Consider the following 21079-nt stretch of genomic DNA (forward strand, 5'->3'; position numbering starts at 1 on the left):
TTTGACACCTAATGTGACCCCAGATTTCCTTACAGTGCCTCCAAACTACCTGTCAATCAGTTGTTGGTAATTTTAATTTACAACATTTTTCTCAGAAAATATGCAACATGCATGCATAAAATTAACTAAAAATAATGTTGTTTAAAAAAAAAAAAAAAAAAAAATCACAATTTGACACAAGATGACCCAGCAAAATAGAGCTTTAATATGTGCTGATCAAGCAGGAACCTGTCAGAGAGGAAGTAGTGGCTCTGGGGCCAGTTGCAGACTTTCAGGCACTGGCCATGTAGTTCATTTGACCCCTAATGCGACTCCAAACTTCCTGCCTCTGAACAGATAAATAAACTTCTTAAGAAGTGAAAGGATGGCAGACATTTAATGCCACCTGTTATCAATGAGCGTGTCTGTCTGCAACTTGAAAGTTAATAAATGCACACTTTTCATTAATAACATTAATGATTATCTCAGCTGGGTTCATGACTGTGAAGCAACATAAAGAACAGCAGCCATGGATAACAAAAACATGCTGTCCTTGCCGTCATATTTCCAAATGTGTGCTGTGAAGAGGGTCTGAGTAGCAGTGGGTCTGAACCAGCATCAGAACCGCATGTCAAATGTTTAGGAATGTTTAAATAACAGCATCACGTGGTGCACGTCTGGATCATAGACCGGAGCTGATAGAGCGGTCATACAGCCGCTCCACACCGCAGGACAGAGCAGCTCAGCGGCCGCTCCCTGCTCAGACCGCCGCCTCAAACTGTTTGCCACAGTCTCCGTGAAAACCTCTGTCAGTTTACCGACAGGTTTACCACATCAGAAGGACACCATGTGAGTAGTTTCCATTCTACCCAGCGCAGCTCTGTTCTCTGGATCCTCTGCAGTCTGCATCAGCAAAGTGTCTTGGCAACATTTCTCGTCCTTCCTCCCGTGTCCATTCCAGCGTCATGTGAACGGGGTTCACGGTGGTTCCTCTCGCCCCCTCACACCGGACCCTCCTCCGTCAAGCACTCATTCGCCGGTGCCGACGTCCCGCCCTCGCCCCGGCAGTCCCGGTGGGGTAGTGTCCCTGTCTCCGCTGGCCCCGGTTTATCCTGCACCCTTCGGCGTGCGGCGGAGCGGAGGATGAGCGAGCAAGGGAAGGGCTCGGCATCCGCCTCTGCCGCGGCCCCGGCTCCAGGGTCGGATACTTACAAAGGATGGCTTTTTAAATGGACCAACTATCTGAAAGGCTACCAGCGGAGATGGTTCGTCCTCAGCAACGGCCTGCTGTCGTATTACAGGTAAATATCGCAGACGTGCGGGGTGTCGTTCCCGGAATAAACGCCGCTCGGACGCACAGAGTGTCCGCGCATCTTTACAGCTGGCTGCTCAGCTGGCTAGCAGCAGGCTAAAGCTAGCTGTCAAATGGACAGAGTCAGCTGTTTACTGCGAGCTGACGGCGACAAAACGTTTCACTTTAACTCACTGTGTCACAAAAAGACAGGAACACGCAGAGAGACACGTATAGCAGTATGTCTTTTAACTTAACTCAATAAAGTGTAAGAAATTAAATTACAAACAGGCACCGACGTCAGCTAGCAAACTAAGCTAGTCCGTTAGCCTCCTGTCAGGAGCTGTCAGGAGGCTGAAGATCCAGCTGTCTGCTCCTCTGTCACTAACACGACATCATGTACTGATATTTTAACATATTCTAAATAACTCCTAATTACTGCTCTTTGTGTCAATGTCACTGTTTCAAATGTTTACCGCTTTTATTACTTTTCCAAGTGAGTCCATTCATCGCATTTGCTCACGTTAGTGAGCCAAGCTGCTCGGGAGGATCACTGTAAGGAGATACGTAGCAAGAGATGCTCGCTATCATTGGCTTTCTGTCTTCACTCCGATCACACAGTTGCTCGATGTGAGCCGGAGTTAGCTCTACGACAGCACAACACCTGTGGCTCAGGTGCTTCTTGCAGAGGAGTCATGTTTCCTACAGGTGTGGGTGTTCAGGCACAACGTGGAAACAGTGAATGGACCATAAAGCATGTCAGAAAGCTGTTTATTGCTCAGCACAGAGGAGTCCTGCATGTTGTACCCTAACAGGTCATAAGGACAACTTGAATTCATAATCAACTTGAATGTCTGAGAGAAATCCAAACTGTTACCATTCATTTATTGTCAGTTTAGTGTTAATGCCAACTTGCTTGCAGGTAAATTTTTCTTGACTTTGGGAACAATATGTGAGGCAAAATAAGTTCAAGGTCTGACAATTTCAGAATTTTCATCTGAACTGGCTTCATTTGCTAACCAAGATGGCAAGATCTGGTTTGATGTTTTGAAAAAGCTGATAAATGGACCTTGAGCTGATAATATTTTGCCTCACAAAAGTTTCATTCTTTCTTTGCTTGGCTCGTGCATGTTTAACCAGTTTGTTTGCTACCACTTGACTGCTTTTGTAAACACTGAAATTCTCTGCTTTATCACCTTCTAGGTCACTCTGGCCTTGGTGAAGTTTAAACAAGTTAAATTTCATTTTGAAGACTATTACGTTAACAGCCAAAGTGTTCATATTGTCCAGAATGTCAAGTGAATGAACACACCTAAGATTTGCACCACATAAGTGGAGAGACAGAGTATTTGCTGCTACAGTTGTGCAGGCTGTCTGACCCAGTTTTCCTAATTAAATGGTGCACAGCAGAATGAAGGTGTGCCATGTGGAGTTAACCTTCCTCTGCTGGAAGTCAAGACTGTGTCTGTGTAGATTAAATTTCTTAACAAATCAGTAATAGTTTTTTTTTTAAAAAGAAAAACCTTCTAGCTTCTTGCTTAATGTGTTAATTCAAACTGTAGTTGCTTGCAGTGATGAAATAATGTGACAACCAGCTGATCACTTAAGGATAATTGTCTTTTCAAATGTCATCATTCTTGTCAATATAGAGGTTTGAGTCGTCCGACTGCACGGCAAAAGTTTTAATGCTTTTTTATGCTATCATCATGCTTCCTTGCAGCTCCAACAGTCATAAACGCAAAACAATTTTCCAGATTGAAATGACAACATTCTTATCTGATCATGTTTGCAGAAATCATATCAAAACCCATGTCAACCCATTTCATGCCATGCTACAGTCTTGGCACCATCTCTCAAGCAGCCTGATTGTATTTTCTTGTCAACAGTGTGTTATTTGACAGAAGGGTACGGTGGCCAGAGCACTACTCCTGCCCGGGCTTGTGGTGAAAGGAAAGACGCCTGTTGCCTCTACCCTATTAATAGTCCATTATGTTGTGAGGTGGCTGCTGTCCCCGGAGTAAAGGTAGCCTGTCGACATCTGAGCACGGAGGCAGCACGAGTTGTCCCCTCCGTTGATGTCTTCCTGGCAGACCACATTGTGTGTGTCTCACTTCAGGCTTTGTGTTCCTTTGTGCTGCGGCGTCTGTGGTCGACGGGCTGCGCTTCCATTGTGAGCGGAGTAAAAAGGGAAGCAGTCAGACAAATGTGACAACACGTTAATTGATGTGTCTTCATTGTATGTTGAACGATAATTGTGTTGCGTCTCAGATGTACATTTTCTGCAGCGCATTTTTGTTCTATCTTTGTCCTGCAATTTTATGAGGTGAATAGAAAAACTGTAATTATAAACACAATTGCAGCCCATTATTTTATTAGTACTTAGGATTGCAGTTGCTGCATTTGTACTAATATTGAAGGTTACTTGAATGTTCAAGTTGAAGCATAGACAGGAACATACAGCTCTCGTTTTTTTTTTTTAAAAGGTTTGATATGATTTAGTATAAAGACATTTTATAACACATCAAAGGCTGTCATGAGAAGGTGTATTTTAACACCCGAACGACTCAAGATGAAGTCCAGCAGGCATTAATCAGTTAGCGATTTGCAGTGTTCAATATTTGTTTTCCCTTTTTAAAAGGCCGCTTTATATTTCTTGGCAAATCAATCGTGACTGACTCTCCAGTTAGAGGACTGGTCAATAACCTGAGAGATCGCTTTCATTCCTGAGGCCTGCTGTTGTTTAAGCAAAGGCTTAGTTCTTTAACCTGGAGCTGAGAATCCAGTGGTGGACCTTAATCAATGCTTTGAACGGACTGACACACTCAGCACTTGTGCCTATTAAATTGTAATGAGTTTTATAGAGATTCAGCATTGCATTTGTTATTGATTACTTTTGGCTCTGATTCTGCAAGTCTGGCTGTCTTTTATTCCACATCAGCGCTGTGTCTTGTCCTATTTCGCTTAAATTGGGCAAAGAGCCATATTGTGCTATATGGACATATGATGAGGTCTCCGTTCTCCCTCTCTCACTGAATTTCCTTACTTTTTAATTTCTTAATTGACTTTTCCTCCCAGTTTTAATACTCTCAGCGCTACTTACGCACCTCTTAAAGTAAATCCAGCTTTGTGTGTTGGGGAAGATTACAAGGCATTAAAGCTTTGAGTGCTATTGGAGCTGCTATATCAGCGAATCCAGCCTTGTCTTTCATAGTAGACTCAGCCTTCCACGTTTCCTTCTCAGCTGCACGACAGTAACTAGATAGTATCAATTTAAGTGCTCACTGGGGGTTCGGCACCGCATGTGTCCCTGTGGAGGGTCAGGTTATGGTGGTGCTGCTTGCACATTCAGCTGCTGGGTGCAGGGAGGCGGGGAGGGCGAACGGTGAGCTAGCCAACCTTGGGCCCAGCTGGAGGGTAGAGCCTGGCCTGAATTCTGTTTACTAGTCTGGCACATCAACAGAGTGAATGGAGCAAGAGATGTGGCTGCTGCGATCTAATCTTGCTAATGGGCTCCTCTTTGGTCTTGTGTGCGTGTTAAAGTGTCCCAGTGCCTGTCTAGGTGGTCGTTGTGTTTTAATGTGGAAGGTGACAGTAGCTGAGTGATGTTAAAGAGAGCAGGGAGTCTGTCCACATTCTCAACATCTCATTGTTTCAGTCTTTCACCAGGTCATGTCATGCTGTCCATGCTACAGTATCATTGCTTTGGTTTTCTTGTCTTATGTTTCTTTTCTGTCTTCAGCACTGCACGTTCATCAGGGTTTCTCTGGCACACTCCCTCCATGTCTTGTGATATTACAGCCCACAGCCACAGCAAACCTATCTACATTCTCATGCCCTGGGTACTGAGTCCTTTTCCCTCTGCTTGTTTGTGTATGTCTCTTCATGCGTATGGCCATCTGATGTGTGTTGTTCACTGGTTGTTGTTCTGTCATTACATGCTCCAGATCGGTGGATTTGTGTTTTATGAGGATGTGTGCACAGGGGACTGACAGGTAAAGCACTGCAATTCTCTCCTGGCTCAGCGCAACATGCAGGACCCCCCTGTAATGCCCTCAGCTGCCCCCACTCACCTTTGCCTCCTCCTCTTCTAGTGCCTTAATGCCCCTGTAGTGCTTATCTCTCTTTCCCAGCTTTTGTAGTTTTCTTGACTGTATAATTTCATGGCCTTTGCATGGCCTCGCCTCCCCATAGGGCAGAAACGATCAGCGTGGATCTCGTCTTACTCATCAGCAGCACATTCAGTTTGGTGACCCATTTACATCCAGGACTCTACAGCTGAGCTCGCCTGGGCTGAAAAACTGGGCTGTTGAGGATCTCTGCCCGCCCTCCGCTCTGCTTCGCATGGCCCCAGTGCGGTGTTGTCTGCGCAACTGATGTGCACCGAGTGCCAGCAGAGGAGCGGTACACTGAAGCACTTGTTCTGGATTGGCATTATAACAAGACTTGACTTCAGCCTGTAGAAGCAGTGTGATGGAAGTCGCTGCCTGGCAGAGCTTACAAATACACTTCAACCCCTGACTTAATAAGGTGGCAACCACCTTGTTAGTGTCAGCTGAGACTGGAGCTGGTGGAGAGCTTAGTGCTGCTGAGAGCCAGCTGCTTGTGGCAGTGAGAGCCCACTGAGGATTGGTGAATGGATGTTAGCATCCACAAATAAATTCACATGACTGCATGCTTCCAAAGGGCTGTTTCCAAAGGTATGGATGGGCAAACATGTGACATGGAGGGCTGAGGATATGTTTGTTTCATTTAAAACAACCTCTGCACATCGGCAGAGTGAGTGGAGCATATGATTTAGCTGATTAGTTGCTGCTCTCTGGTTGCAGCTGTTAATCAGCGAAATCAGCAGTCTGTGGCTAGACCGACGACTCGCTCTCTAAGGGACATGATGGTTCATCCCTGCCCTGCAGCTTAGCTTGCCTGACCGTGACAAAATGTCAGACAGCCTGCTTTTCACCAAAGAATTCAAACTGCAACGTTTCTCTTCAGTTTCTTCTCCTGCAGTTAATCAAATTAGTTGTAGTAACATGAGACTTATTTAGAAACTTGTCATGGTGTAGACTGACTAAACAGTAAATTCTTCTGTATTTGTTTTAGAAGATGTACATTTTCATTTCTGTTATGCAGCCCCTAATTTACTGAAATAGAATTGAAACGGATGCACAGTATATGCAGCATATACTGTTGTCAGACTTACACGGTGTGTATATGCATAGACACACCACTCTGTTCCCTTTGCTCTTTGTTCTAATCTCTTGCCCTGCTGCTTTGGCTCTGTCTCCGTACTATCACTCTCTCTTTTTTTACCACCTCTCACACTCTGTTCTGTCTTTGTTCACGCTGTTATTCATTGTTTGGTTGTGTTCACTACAGCGGCTTGGAGCCAGACAATGGCCTTGTTATCTAGACTACCGTGGCCACTGAATGTGCAACAGTTGGCCTTAGTGGAGGCTACCCAGACACCCACAGTTCAACACACTCACAGCCGGACAGGCAGGTTGTGTTAAGTGAATTAGAAGTTCAAACTATCCCATTTGTTTTACCTTAGCCAATGCAGTTTTAGGTTTCATGAATGGATGTGCTCAGTGACGTGATCAGGTAGTTCCACTGTTGCTTGGCTATCAGACTTGATTACTCTGGCAGTCCTCAGTCCATCTTTACCTCCCTGCTTGTGCTGAGTGGTCATAAGATGTCTGGTGCACTATTCAACCTGCAACCTTGCTGAATGATATGAATGATCTGCTGCAGTATGTTTTTGAATGGGCTGTTGGTGATGACATTGAACTCATGTCCAAGATCAATGTGGTAAACTTTCTCTGCATGGTATTTTGTTGCAGGACGCAGGCAGAGATGGCCCATACATGTCGTGGGACAATAAACTTGGCCACAGCACACATTGACACTGAAGATGCCTGCAATATTGTCTTGAGCAGCGGTGGCCGCACCTACCATCTGAAGGCTAGCACAGAAGTGGAGCGGCAGAGATGGGTCACGGCACTTGAGCTGGCCAAAGCTAAAGCCATTCGCATGATGAACGATCAGTCTGGTAAGATCTACTGTAGCAAGCAGCTACTTATATGAACATTTAAGCTCCACAACAAGCTTTTTCCTGTGACAGTGCAAAATGCAGGTGCATTAAACTGCCATAAGTTACTAGTGAAAGATGTTAATGATCAGAGTACATCCAAGATAGGATAGGCTGGGTTAATACAGTTTGGACAAACATGTCTTAGGTAAAAGGTGTTTACGACTAATTCAACACATTCAGTTCTTATGCTAGCTTATATATTTTTATGCAGATTTGATTTTTCATCCAGCCACTGGTTCCCAGTGTCCTCTGCCATTTGATATTCAGCACAGCTGTTATTTCAGCTCACGCCCTCCTTTTTTAAATGTAATTCAGATTCCATTGTGAGCCAGGAGAGGGCAGCGCTGCCTGCCCAGTCAAGTTGGAAAAGAAACTGGAGTATGCTAATGGGACTGTGAGAACTGAGAATTCAGCCTCCTCCTGACAACAGAACACTCTCCTTTCCAAAGGGACTTATTCTTGTATGGTTGTATAAGATGCTGCTGGTCAAAGGCTGTGGGAAAAGCCTGGGAGAACTGTTTTTCTTCACGTTTCACCCTGGCATCTTCCCAGAGCCTCCCTAGCCTCGGCTTTTGCAGACAGGGTCTACAGAGACTGAGACAGGCTATAAATTTCTCTGGCCTCCATTTGAAAGGCTGATCACTAAATATAGACAGGGGGAGAATGCGAGTGCTTTTTAGCTCACCACTTCCAGTAAGCTGCAGAGGAATGCTGTTATATTTGTATTTTAAAAAGGTTATGCTATTGAACAGCCTGCAGTATTTCATGTGTGTGCCCAATTGTGTGTTTGTGTGTGTGTGTGTGTGTGTGTGTGCACATTTTTGGATGGCCAGTTCAGCTATGCTGATGTCCAGCTAAAGCTTTTGTGTTCTATAATGTCTCTTCACAGACCCTTACCTTCTTTGTGTATTTAACCAGTGTTTTGCACAAGATGTTTCCCGATGTGTTACAAGCGAAGTAGTTTGTCAGTCAGAGTATGGGTGGTTTAGACAGACATTTATGTCACTTTCATCATTACTAGAGCAAGTATATACTGGGAGCTCCTTTTGAGACAATTTCACTTCAGGTAGACCAAATGTAATGTAACAGCTGCTTCAAAGTGATATTAAAATCAAGCATTTGTCAAAAGATAGTTGCCTTTTGAAACAAAGTAAAGCATATTATTCATTCAAGTTATTATAAAAAGTTCCATATGAAAGCCAACAGTGTACCATTTGTGTGTTTGCTTCTTGCTCAGATATGTTTGCTGCAGGGAACTTGTTTAAATGTGTGATCTGCATGTTTGTGTGAAAGTTTGGTTTCCCCTTTTGAACTTTGATGCACGAGGTGTTTTTACACACACGTCTGTCACTGTCTCAGCAGTTTTCTTCATCCATTTCTTCATTATTCTCAGTGAACCACTGACGACATTTAAATTTGTTAGTCTAGCAAATTAAAAAAGTACAAATATACACTGACACACACAAAAATCAAAACACAAGAGGCTGTATATTTTAATCCTCAGTTTGTGTCCAGGTCCAAAAATGCTGGCTATAATACCAGTTGTTTTAAGACAGACTCTCTGTTGGGAATTTTATGTCTCAGGTGTAAACTGAGACAACCCAAAAGATGTCATCAGAATTTTTGTTTCAAGCTATGGAAAATTTCCTCAAAGCGATACAAGACATTATACAACTGTTTTCACAGGTTGTGTAATAGTCCTGAGTAACCTGAAGTTGATAAAAAAATTGGTAGAGCCAAGTGCCCATTTAAATGCATTAAGTCACACAAAGGCACCTGTTTGTGTTTCCCGTGTGTGTGCTGACCGTCGTCATTCCAGTTTCACTGTTGCTTTCATTACATGTGCTACAGATTTAACACTGTCAATCAGAACCTCTTTGTTAATTCTTTGTTTAAAATCACTGAACTTGAAAGCGCTTGTATTTTCTGCATTAGTGCTATAATTGCCTGCTATGCATTAAATTGCACTTTATCAAGCAGTAAATTGTGTATACTTTGCTTCAGGTGTGAATTAGTGACTGCTTTAAAGCTTAGACAAAGAATACACGTGTGTCTTTGTGTTTCTGCTACATTTCCTTTCTCAGCTAATCTATCTGTGGGAGGAGGATTTAAGAGAATGTGAGAAAAGAGACCCTGTGTGAATGTGTCCACTGAAATTTAAGTGTCTGCTAATACATTGACTCCTGAGAGTAATGCTTTAATACCACAATGAAGTACCGTCTGTTATATGTCAGTGATGCTTATCAAAATTAAATTTGTAGGTAATTTTGCAATTAGTGTTTTTAAGAACATGTAGTTCTTTGTTCATTTTGTTAGACAAACATGGATGAGTGACAGGATGCCTACATCCATTAACCTGCCCTCCATTCTCTGTCAGTGGAACAAAGAGCTGTTATTGATTCCCTCAGGAGAGCAGAGTGTAAATCCTGGGCACATGGTATGTGTCAATAGAGAGTGAAGGTATAAGTTGATATGCTTGATGCGGCTTGTTGTTTGATTGCCTTCTCTCTGTGATTCTATAGTCTGTTTTTGTCTGTCAGCCATGAGATTCGTCCTGACCAGAACCCTGAATTAATTACTCGAGTGATTACAGCCTTGTTTTAGATTGCTTTAATTTAAGCTTTGATTGGATGTCTCCCAGTTTGTTCAGGCTATTTCCATTAATCTGAGGCGTATACTTTCAGCAGGTGGCAGTGTTTCCTCTCAGTTCAGCGTGACCACTCTCATGGTTTGTCTGCCTTGTTTTTGCCACTCCTCGTGGAAGTGGGATCAGCAGCACTTAAAATCACTTGTTCCAGCGGTGGCTTGAATTTGCAAGCTTGCCATACACTCCTATTTGAATTTAGCACAAGTAAAAATTTCCTTAGATGGCAAATTTTAGTGAAAACTGCAATGGTTTTATGGAGATTGTTGGAAAAAAAATTGAAATTCATAGAAACCAGTCATCCAGTCAGGGGTTATTACTGGTCTAGCTGAGCTCACCCAGATACAGCTGAGGTAGGCTGGAGAGCAACAGCATCTGACCATTATGTGCCCGACATGCAAGCTGATGTGTATCTTGAGTCCTCAAACACGAGACAGTGTATTGATCTGCATCAGCGTTTGATCAGTGAGTCACTCTGACAGTCTGTGGGGGATGTTTGCTCAGACTGACTCTGGGTACAATGTTTGAGCAAATCCTCTCGACTGGGTTATTTCTCTCTTGTATCATCTCTTTTATTCCAGCTGTTGTCCTCCCTTCACAATAAAAGGTAGTGCTCTGTCCATGGTGCTGAAACCTAAAGAATCTCAAAGAAGATGCACGGAGAACAGATTAGATCACTCCTTTTTAAACACGCTCTATTTGCCATTTCTCCACAGCTCCTTCACACTCGCTGCTGCCTCTTGGTCCCAACTGCCTTTTTTTTTTTTTTTAACCCCCATACATTCACACCAGCGCTCGCTCTTCCTCCCTCATCCACTCACACTCTCGCTCACTGTCTGGTTTTCCCACCCCCTCCGTCGTTCTCTCTTTCTCCCATTCTCTCTCAGTAAGCCGTTTACTCTGCTTTTCATCCAGCAGGGTTTTACTTCTGAATAGAGTGACCTTCCTCTTTCTCCAACTCTCCCCTTTTCACCCATTTTCCTTTGCTTAATACATTGATATTGTCCTGCAAAGTCTGGGGGAAAATACAAACAAGATAAGGCACAGTCTCCCTGCTGTAAGTACACTGCTTTTCTTCCATTTGTGTTGTGTTCAGCAATGTGTGTGATTATGTATCTACATGTGTTAGTCTAGTGAAGATTATTAGGTGTCACCGTGTATTTGCATGGCTTCACACATCATATTGTTTTATTATGAATGATTTCCATTTGATAAATCAAAAGAGCATCTTTAATTTCAGTGCTTCAGTGTTAATTTTAGTGGATGTCTGCACAGAAACTGTTCGAGCAAAGTAAAAAGAACTATTTAAATAGAGAATTATTAAGAAAATAAGGGTGTGACATGTAAACATCTCTGTTCATCACACTAAATTGGAACCTCTGAGTCTGAATTAATGTACTACTGTATATTATTTAGTGTGCTTGGGTCTCCCTGAGCAGAGCAAAGCGTTCAGATTAGAGGACAGAGTATATAATGTGTGTTAGTTTTATTACACCAGCCTATGTGACATTAAAGTAAAAAAACACATGTAAAGTAACTCTGGATTCCTTTCCACCAAATGGTCACAACAATGAATTCACGACTCACAAATGAGTCGGTGTGATGATGATACAATGATTTCTCAATAAAGTGGTTTTGTTAGTCTTATTCTATAGAATAAAGTCTCTGTCTTGTTATGGAAAATATTCACAACTACATTATTACTCAAAGTAGAGCCAAAAACTGCCCCGTGCTTTGTTTGGTATTTTATCAAATGCAAATAAGAAATGTCTTAAATTACTTTTATTTTATGATATTATGTAATATATTTTTAATTAACCTGCAGCTGCTTCATTTGCAGTGGGATCTATCCTGCATGACATTTTGAGCTCATGAAAGGATGTTTTGAAATGACAGATGGTACGCTCATCATCTTCATCAATTAGTTCTACTGCGTCTGTGTATTGAATTGCCTGTGCTTGTTTGTCTTGGATGTAACAGCGTGTACCGGCTGAGGTCGATTTGCGAGATCAGCTCAGGCACAAGTGAGCGGGAGACAAAGGGATCAGAGTCACATTCAGTCTTGTAACCCAACAAACCCAACGGAAGCCAAGATCATAAACGCTGTCACTGTCCAAATTGTCATCCAGCCAAAATTGATAGTTTGGCTGCTCTTCTGTCTCCGTTTTTGTTTTTTCTCATGTTTTTCAGCCATAATTAACTTCTGTCTGCCTTATCTGTCTCTTTCATCTTTTGGGAGTATACCAGGAAGGTATCTCTGTGAAATCAAACCTTTGCTTTTCCATATTGGATTTGCATAATGGGCAGTGATTTACTTCATCCATGAACTGCACACCCCTCCCACCACTGCTGGTCATGCTGACACATTGATTTTGGAGTTACATGTCACCTGTTTCATCTCCCGCTGGTTGGACTTTCTCTTTGACTCTCATCTGTGTCAGTGCTGTTTTTGTTTTTCTTGCAGTAAACAGTTAAAAGAAATCAAGCCCATTTTCATGTTTCTAGTCGACTTGTTTTCAAACCTACTTCTACCTTCTCAGCTCCTATCCCTCCCTTTCTTTATTCCTGCCTTCCTTTGTTATTAGAGTTTCAAAGTCAGGTAAACATTTCCTTTTTAGCACACATGTTCAGTGGACTCTAAATCCTCCTACCAGAAGGTGACTACTGTCTCGACAGAACAGGGTTGGCACTTTCCTCCTGTGTTAAAATTCTAAGATATTAAAAACTGCTTTCTTGGCCAAACATGCTGCCTTGGGTCTTCTGCTGAGGTTAAATCACAAACAAGAACATGCTGCTTTCTGCATGTTTTAAGAGACTCTTCCTGCTATTCTGCTGCTTAAGTGATCTGAGAAAGAAACATTTTACAGTCATCCTTTACGGCCACAGGGTTTTAGAGTTTCATATTCAGTCTTAGAATATTTTAAGCTGCCCAACTGTTGTAACAGAAGTTTTTAAGTGTTCATTTTTGCATGTGATTTTGATGTAGTTTTAGTCTTGCTATGTTAGATTTAGTCATGGTTTAGTCATCTGAGTTCAATGTTTTTCTCAATTTTTGCGTTTGATTGAGTTTTTGTGAGTAAGGTTTCAGTCACTGATGTTTATTTTTGATATTAAGTTCTCTAAGGATAAAGCTGTTGCCATCTTTGATTTGTGTTAAGGTGATTCTCAGCGTCTATTCAGAGGTGAACCGAAGAGGCTGTGCTTCCCTATTTCTACAAGACTGTAATGTTTCACAGTTACTATTATTGGATGCAATGTAGTAGTTTCTTTAAATGTGACTAGTAGGAATTAGTTGTTAAAGCAAATCACTTACAAAATTTAGAGAAGAGTTCATCAAGCTGAATATATCTGAACATCTTTATACAAAGACCACTTGTTTGCAAACAGCCTATTTTCATAAATACGCTCTTTTAAAGATTGTATGCAGATCAGTGTCTTAACATGCTGGGGAGTCTAGGCTTGCATTTTGTTGTTTTCATTGCTGTATTAAACCATATTTAAGTCCATTGGGACATTCTTATAGCATATCTTTAATGGGATAATGGAATTAGCCGATCTATAAAATATGTTAGACATGACCTACAGTAGACAGTGGAAGAGCTTTTTTAAAAGACTGTATTGTTGCAGAATCCTCACTGTATTACTAGTATTATGGTGCTGTCCTTGGTTGTTACAGGATTTGTCTGCTCTGTGTGGCTCTAGTGTGAACACACTGACCTGCTATATGCTGCATGAAACCTGAATTCATTATTAAGCTCTCATTGTGTCCCAGTCGTTGCACACATTTTCTCTTTGCCGCGCACTCTCTAGCTTTTCTGCTTTATCAGCAGCAAGTTGAGAAACCGAGAATGCTGATTTAGGCAGGTCATTGAAATATAAATTAACCATTGTTCGGGGTGGTCAGCTGGGACAATAGTGGTTCAGTACTCAGTTTTCCATTTTCCTCGGTTTTTTTTTTCCTCTTACTGGATTTCGTTGCCATGACACCTCTGTTTCACTGGTCAGGTGAAGCTGTTTGTGCCAACTGCTGCTCTTTCCTCCACAGTTGTCCAAGTGTGACTTTCCTTACAGTTCTACAGTCTAACACTGCAAATTTGGTGTTGTTTTGTTGCTGTTGAAAGGGCACCATGGTTGGACGCCCAGTTGTTTTGTTTGTCTTGCACAGAGCAGTGAGAGGACACACAAATTGTATATTTTTAAATGGTTTAGTCCGTGCAACCAAGCTCCATTGAATCTGACATTAGAAGCTATGCTATTAGTGCACACCGTGAGAAGTAATTCATTTTTTTTGTTTGTTTGTACTTATATTAGTGAGTGTGAGGTGTATGGTGCACAGATTTCCTTTGAATTACCTCTCCGGACATTGATTAAACCTCTAAGAACTCATCGAAAATTACATACTTAGAAGTTGGGTCTTAAAATGGTGTAGGTGTAACTCTACAGCTTTAACATGTGCAGACAGTTGATATTCCCTGCTCTCTCCAGTCCCAAATCTGCTCTACACCACACTGCATAATGGCAAGTTGTAATATTGCAGTAATTCAGCCATATATGTTCAAGCCAGAACCCATTTCTGAAGAATAGCAATAATACAGAAAGTCCCATTCTGCAAGCTGACAGGATTGGTTCCTAAGGTTTGTTGTGTATGAAACCCCAGAATTCTGAGTCTGTTTTTGAGACCGTCATCAAGTCACTATAACTTGAAGGCTGAGATGCTCAGCCATGGTGTTGGCTGCTTATTTTATACATATTGTTTACGAACATAGAATAATCACCACACGGACATGTTACAAAGTTAAAAAAAAATGTTAAAAAATTCACCAGAGGGTGTCTTTAATGAGCAGTTATTCAAAGTATCAGAAAAAAACAGGGAATAAAGGGTATAACATTTGAAACACTGGCACCTTTTTAATTTTACAGTTTCTGGAAAAAATGCTAAACCTATCCATATGAAGAAAAACATTGTTCTTTGTAGGTGCAAACTGACACTTAGTAAATCTCACTATTGATGACTTCTTTGACTTGGTGATGACAAATGTAGAAGTGATGGAAAAGTAGGTTTTTAGGTACGAATAATTCTGCTCGTTCACTTCACACAATAATACTTGGCACATGGTTCAATATTATAATATTTTAAGCAAAGTCCTTTCTCTTCTTACATATTACTGTTTATGAAGCATCTATTTTTCATCTTAGGTATGTTGCTGAACATTTCTGTTTTATTGAACGCTTCTATAGTTAAGGCAGCATGGTTGTGAACCTGTAAGATAACAGCTGAAAGGAGATATAGTTTAAATCAGGTGATCTGATTGTGGTAATGGCACATATGCATTACAACAGCATGGACTCCCATTACAGGAACGTCTGTAATGAGATGTGCATTACAACAACTGTCAGGCCTGTGTTGTTGTAACGCACATCAAAGGCTTTTATTAGAACACGGACCTCCATGAACTTAGCCACAAAATCTGACGACACGTGTACTAACACCAGGACTTCACCACAGGCACAAAGCACAGCAGCTCGGTGTTTTGAAAAACTAGCAACCTCTGATGAATTTGTGATAGTTTTGTGAAATTCTGCAGGGAAATAAAGGTGCTCGTTTAAGATCTGACTGTTAGAGGGAGATCATTTCACACAATGCGATAATGAATCACGCTAGTGCAGAAATAATCCTTCCATGGCAGGTTTGGACTGTTGAAATGATCTGTCCTTTGCTGACCTTAAGCCCGTTAAACTGTACATTCAAGACTTGCCACTGAACTGAGACTTCTCTTTTAATGAGCAGTGACAGAAAAAAAACAAAAAACACGGCTGTCTGCAGCTCTGCTCAGCAGCCATGGAAACATTTGGTTGAGCTTTATGCTAATAAGGATGTTTTATTATTAACATCCTAAATGTAAATTCACTTTTTAAAATCCAAGGCTATCCGTCCTTCAACAAGATCTTCAGTAGGGACGTGAAAAATATATTTTATTTTTGCTTTTTATGAATCATATACAAGGAAATTTAGGCATTTGCAAGAGATAATCATAGAGCCTCTTACACAAGATTTCTGTTCTGTGGAGAAGATTATCACTTTAACTTCTGAAGTGTCTATATTTACATGTGAATATGGCGTGTTTATTTTTGACTACTATTTCTTCTACCTGCTTCAAGATATTTTTCAAAGTATCCCTTTCCAACATTTTCAATGCGCAGCACACAGAGCTAGTTACTGCGCCAACCCTAGCAGCTGCCACGCAAAGATGCTACCTGAAGTTTATTTGTCAGACATGACTAAGTGCACGTAGGGCCGGATGATTCATCACCCCGGCGTATTGAGAGTCAGCTGTAATTTCACTCTGCTGCATGTGGCATTCACATGAAGTGTCTGTTTGCGATTACTAAATCATTAAGTTGATGCATGGTCCTCTTACTCTAAGTCGGTGCAGGCTGACAGAGGAAGCAATTACTCTTAACTCTCACATTTGTGGTTAATTAAGGATCTTCTGCCTCCTTTGGATAAGCGGGTTGTCATTGCCACAGGATTGTCGTGCATTAGGAGACCACAGTTTGGCTTCACTGCAGTTTTTTGTTGTTGTTGTTTCTGCTTCATACAAGCATGTGGTCTCTCATCTCCTCAGTGACAGTGAGGCAGTACAGCACTTTGATTTGGATCAATAACATTTAAATTGCTGCTGCTGCTGCTGCTGCTGCTGGAGTTAACACAGACTAATGGTTTAAACGCTCTCAAATTCAGAATGAGACTTCTAAAATGTCATCTTAAAAGTATTTTTTCCCCACAATGAAACGGTTCTCGCTCTTGAACTGGTTTTAATGAGCTCAGGCTTTGGAGGGTTCCTGTTTCTTCATGTGGTAATTGGCACAATGAGACTGTAACTCGTGCTCTTTAAACATCATCTTTCTCTTTAGTTTGTCTTTCAGATGGTTTGACCTTGATACATTTCTCATCCAGTTAAAAATAAGTGGGGAAACTTGGAGTTGAATTTCTCCTTAACTGAGATTTCAAGACTATCATGTGATATTTGGAGAGGCGTCAATTTCACTCCAGAGTACAGAACGTTTCTTAAACAAACGAAGAAAAAGGCTAAGGTTAGTTTGGAAATTTAGTTGCAGTATTTGTGTGAAAGTTCTGTCTTGTGTAAGTACATTGATCCACCACAACATTAAAATCACTGACTTGTGAAGTGAAAAAAAAATGATCATCTCATAAAAATGCAATATTTATCTTGGAAACACTGGGTCCTGGTGTTAATGTGGATGTTACTTTGATATGAACCGCCCACCTAAATGTTCTTTTAGACAGGACACATCCCTCCAATGCAACGGTACTCCCTGACAACATTGACCTCCCCCATTAGGACAATGTGCCCCACCACACCGCAAAAGCTTCTCAGGAATGGCTCAAGCCCAAGGCATTAATCTGACCTCCAAAGCTCCTAGATCCCAATCTGATCGAGAATCTGTGGGATGCACTGGAACAAATCTGATCCATAGAGACTCCATCCAGTAAACAACAGTACCCAAAGGACACACGTTCAAGGTCTTGATACCATGAAACACCTCTAGAGGACCGGTTTCCAGATGTTGTGGCTGATTGATGTAAATTCTGTACATATGCCATGTATAATTATGTGTCAATAAGTGTATTTAGTAGTTAAAAATGTGAAATCAAAGACAATAGCTTAACATATTAAGTGATAGAAGACAAAATTTTATTCCTATTAACGAGCCAGTTAATGTCACAAGTAACTAATTGCAGTTTAATCCATAATTAACAGTGATATTAAATTAAACATTTATATTGCACTTTTCTTACATAAAATTCACTTCAAATCACTTTTCATTAAGAGTAGTGATTGAAAATAAAAGACTGTTTAAACAACAAAAGCACTGTGAACAGATGTGTTATATCACACAAATCCAGCTGTTTTCACCAGTGAGATCTGACTCTTATCATGGTTAAACATAACTGTAGCGACGACGGAAAATGAAGGTCAAGTATGAAATTAATTGTTGTTTCATGCTTCATTGCCCTCAAGAACATCCCCGGGACATTTAGACGGCGTTATTTATTTACAGCCCAGCAATTTTTCTACGTCAGCAGTTCTCTCACCTCACTTCCAGCTTGTAGCAGCCCTCCCCTGTTAGCTGCTGTTATCAGATATTTCTACAGAATCACTGCAACAGAGATATTACAGTAGACAGGCTCCATATGATACAGCAGCAGTGTTTTTAATCAAGGGTATAACTTAGGACTGTACAGTACAGCAGCTGATTTGCGTAGCTGTTTGTATTTCACTCATGCTGTTACCCCATGGAAGAAGGAATTGTTGTTGCATCATGAAACATTTACAGCCTTTGCTTTTCAAAGCAACGCAACTGCACAGAGAACCTGTAAATAAAGAAATGGAGAAAGTTTGGGCATACACTCATCATGATGAGTATTTAGAAAACAGTTTACATGCATTTTAAAAATGGCAAGTGGAAAATCTACTGTTATTGGTAAACCATTTCATGATTTATAATGGGGCTGCACAATATACTGTTTCAGCATCAGCATTGCGATATGCATATGCACAAAAGTCACTCTGCAAAAAGTGCAGTGGGAACTAAATCAAATGAACTCAAACATATTGTATTACAACTTTTTTGCTGCTTGATACAAAAAGAAAATTCCCATTTTTCTCATTTTCCCTGAGTAATATACAAGAGTTTGTTTGATGGAACATAATTTACTCTTATTTAAGGATTCTTGTGTACACTGAGTGTTTTTAAACTATTCAGAACTCACATCATTGGTTGGCATGCAGGCTCCACGTGTTTACAGCAAAATGAGCAAAGAAAAAGAGATAAACACAGAGAAGGACAATTTTGTTTCAAATAGAAACTTAATGTAAGTCATATTTAAATATTTCAGCTACAGAAAGGATGATGTTGACCAACAAAACAGGCATCCTGTTGGTAGAGTAAGTTTTAGCCACTACACGAGGCATAACATCTAATTTGTCTGACCATTTGAATCAAAACCGCAATGCCAGATCTGAATGCCATTTACAGCAAAAAAACAAGTTTGGATGCCTTTGTCAGTGTAACACTGTATGAGACAGGTTTCAAATGCAGTGACTGAGGGTTAGAGGCCTCTGCTCAGTATCTTTGCCGTTCCTAGGACTACGCTCTCCTGGACAGAGACCTCAGATGTTGTTCCTGGGATCTGCTGGAGCCACTCCAATAATTCATCACTGTTCTCAGTGCTTTGAACACCATTGGCACCACTGTTGCCTTTACTCAACACACCTTCTCATTTATAAATGAGAAGGTGTGTCCAAACTTTTGACTGGTAGCGTATATATACATATTCTGTTGGATGTAAATATCTCGTATACTGGAAAATTGGTTGGTTCTACCAAGAGCAATGTAGCACGGTAGCAGGAGTAGAAAATTGGTTGTGGTGACCAAGGTGACCTTGATTTGCAGGACGCTGTGATATGTGCTCTGGCAGCAATGCAGAAATGACAACCTTCACCTACTTTAAGAGGGCACAGAGGGAGGATTGTTATTGCAGCCCAGCTGCTGCTCCAGTCTGAATTCTGCTGTACTGGTTCAGTGACACTGACAGAAAGGTTAGATTTTAAGATATCTGTGAAGAACAGATAATCAACACTAAAAAAAGATCGTGGCAGAGGATCGTTGCAGGGATTTCTCAATCAATCGGAGAGGAAATCTTATAGAAAGGTGGTTTCTTTGACCTTACAACTTGGTCAAGTTGCACTACTCTGAGTTTATCTGAAATCTTTTCATCCCTCATGTCTGTTCATGCTCTTCATTTTTGAACCCTAGTAGCCCTTACTTAATTCCATCTCTGCTGATTCCTGAAATGTTTGACTTTTGCTGTCAAGCTACCAAAGCAGCAGACAGGGGAGTAACGGAGAGGATGCACTGTATTCTGGTCTTGGTTATGTAGAGGACTGCTGGCTGCTGAGTCCTATCTCTTCTCTGCTTCACTCACTCACTCCCTCTCTCTCCAGTCTGCACTGCACTGAGAGAAGCATGTGGAGGAGAATTGTAAATGTGCCGAGCTTTGTGAATGTGCGTGTGCACAGAGCGTGCATGTTTCTTGAAGACGGGGAAGCAATGCAGGAGAGGAGATAGGAATTACAAGAGGGGGCGCCTGCATCGCTCCCCACATCCTTGTATGTGTGCACTGAGCGTGTGTGAGTATGCATGCATGTGTGTGCACGCTGCAATGCTGAACAGGGAAAGTCGCTGCCTCGGCCCCCCCCTCGTTGGGATTATGTAGCGGCCCAGGGCAGCGTTGCGTCTCAGGGAGCGTGGAGTGGGATCAGGCCTGCAGAGAGTGGGATGAAGGGCCGCAGCTGCTGGGAGTCGGGGACGGTCCGCTCCCTCTGCAACTCAGGCTGCCTGAGTAAACTCAACCAGGGTCAGTACAGTTATGGCTAAAGCTGCAGCACAGGAGCTGTCAGTCCTCTCCATCTGTCCACCGACAAAAGCTTCCTCATCCTACCATCTCCTCCTTATCGCACGACTGAGAGGTAGCTGTCATCCCTCCATCCGCCTCCCTCTCGCTCTGGCATCTATCATCTGTCACCTCGGTTGCTTACATTTCTGCAGTTTCTTCAACAATGCAGCACCTCACGCTGTAAAAAGAGCAGTCTGTCCTCTCTCTCGCACTCTTCGCTGCATGCAGTCTCCTTCCCTCTTTCCCCTCTTTCCCCTCTTTCTCCAGTGCTGCTCTCACTCGGACTCATTCCTCTTTCTTCTTTACGCCTGCTCCACTTTACATTTGCATATGGATGAGTCGGAGCCTGCCAGGCCTACGTGTTGTGTTGGCAATGTGTATTTGTGCGCGCATGTTATAGGGGTAGAGTTCATTGCACCATCAGAAGCTGTAAAATGGGATGTGCTGTGTGTCCCAGGGTCCTAGAACCTGTTTGTTAATATACTGCAGCGGGGTAGGGAGGACAGCAGTTAATTACAATAGATAATAGAATTTTTACACTGTCCACTAACAAGAAATATTACTCTGCATCACCCGTTAACCAAAGAGTCAGAA

The 21079-nt window shown here is 41.8% G+C and overlaps 1 protein-coding gene across 5 annotated transcripts in view; it reads left to right on the plus strand.

Annotated features, from left to right (window-relative positions):
• The first annotated feature begins 689 nt into the window (after window positions 1-689).
• The window catches only part of osbp2b (oxysterol binding protein 2b), a 52085-nt gene continuing 31695 nt past the window's right edge, over window positions 690-21079 (plus strand). The window contains exons 1-3 of one of the 5 annotated variants that reach the window (XM_055011481.1): window positions 690-828; window positions 941-1280; window positions 7108-7316. In XM_055011481.1, coding sequence (XP_054867456.1) covers window positions 1123-1280; window positions 7108-7316 — 367 coding nt within the window. In that variant the 5' untranslated portion in view covers window positions 690-828; window positions 941-1122. Of the gene's footprint in view, window positions 1281-5224; window positions 5263-7107; window positions 7317-20171; window positions 20447-21079 lie in introns of those variants that run through there. The other 4 variants (XM_055011480.1, XM_023281184.3, XM_035953270.2 and 1 more) reach the window with 4 other exon arrangements.

The sequence above is a fragment of the Amphiprion ocellaris genome, chromosome 6 (assembly GCF_022539595.1).
Source record: "Amphiprion ocellaris isolate individual 3 ecotype Okinawa chromosome 6, ASM2253959v1, whole genome shotgun sequence".
Lineage (NCBI taxonomy): Eukaryota > Metazoa > Chordata > Actinopteri > Pomacentridae > Amphiprion > Amphiprion ocellaris.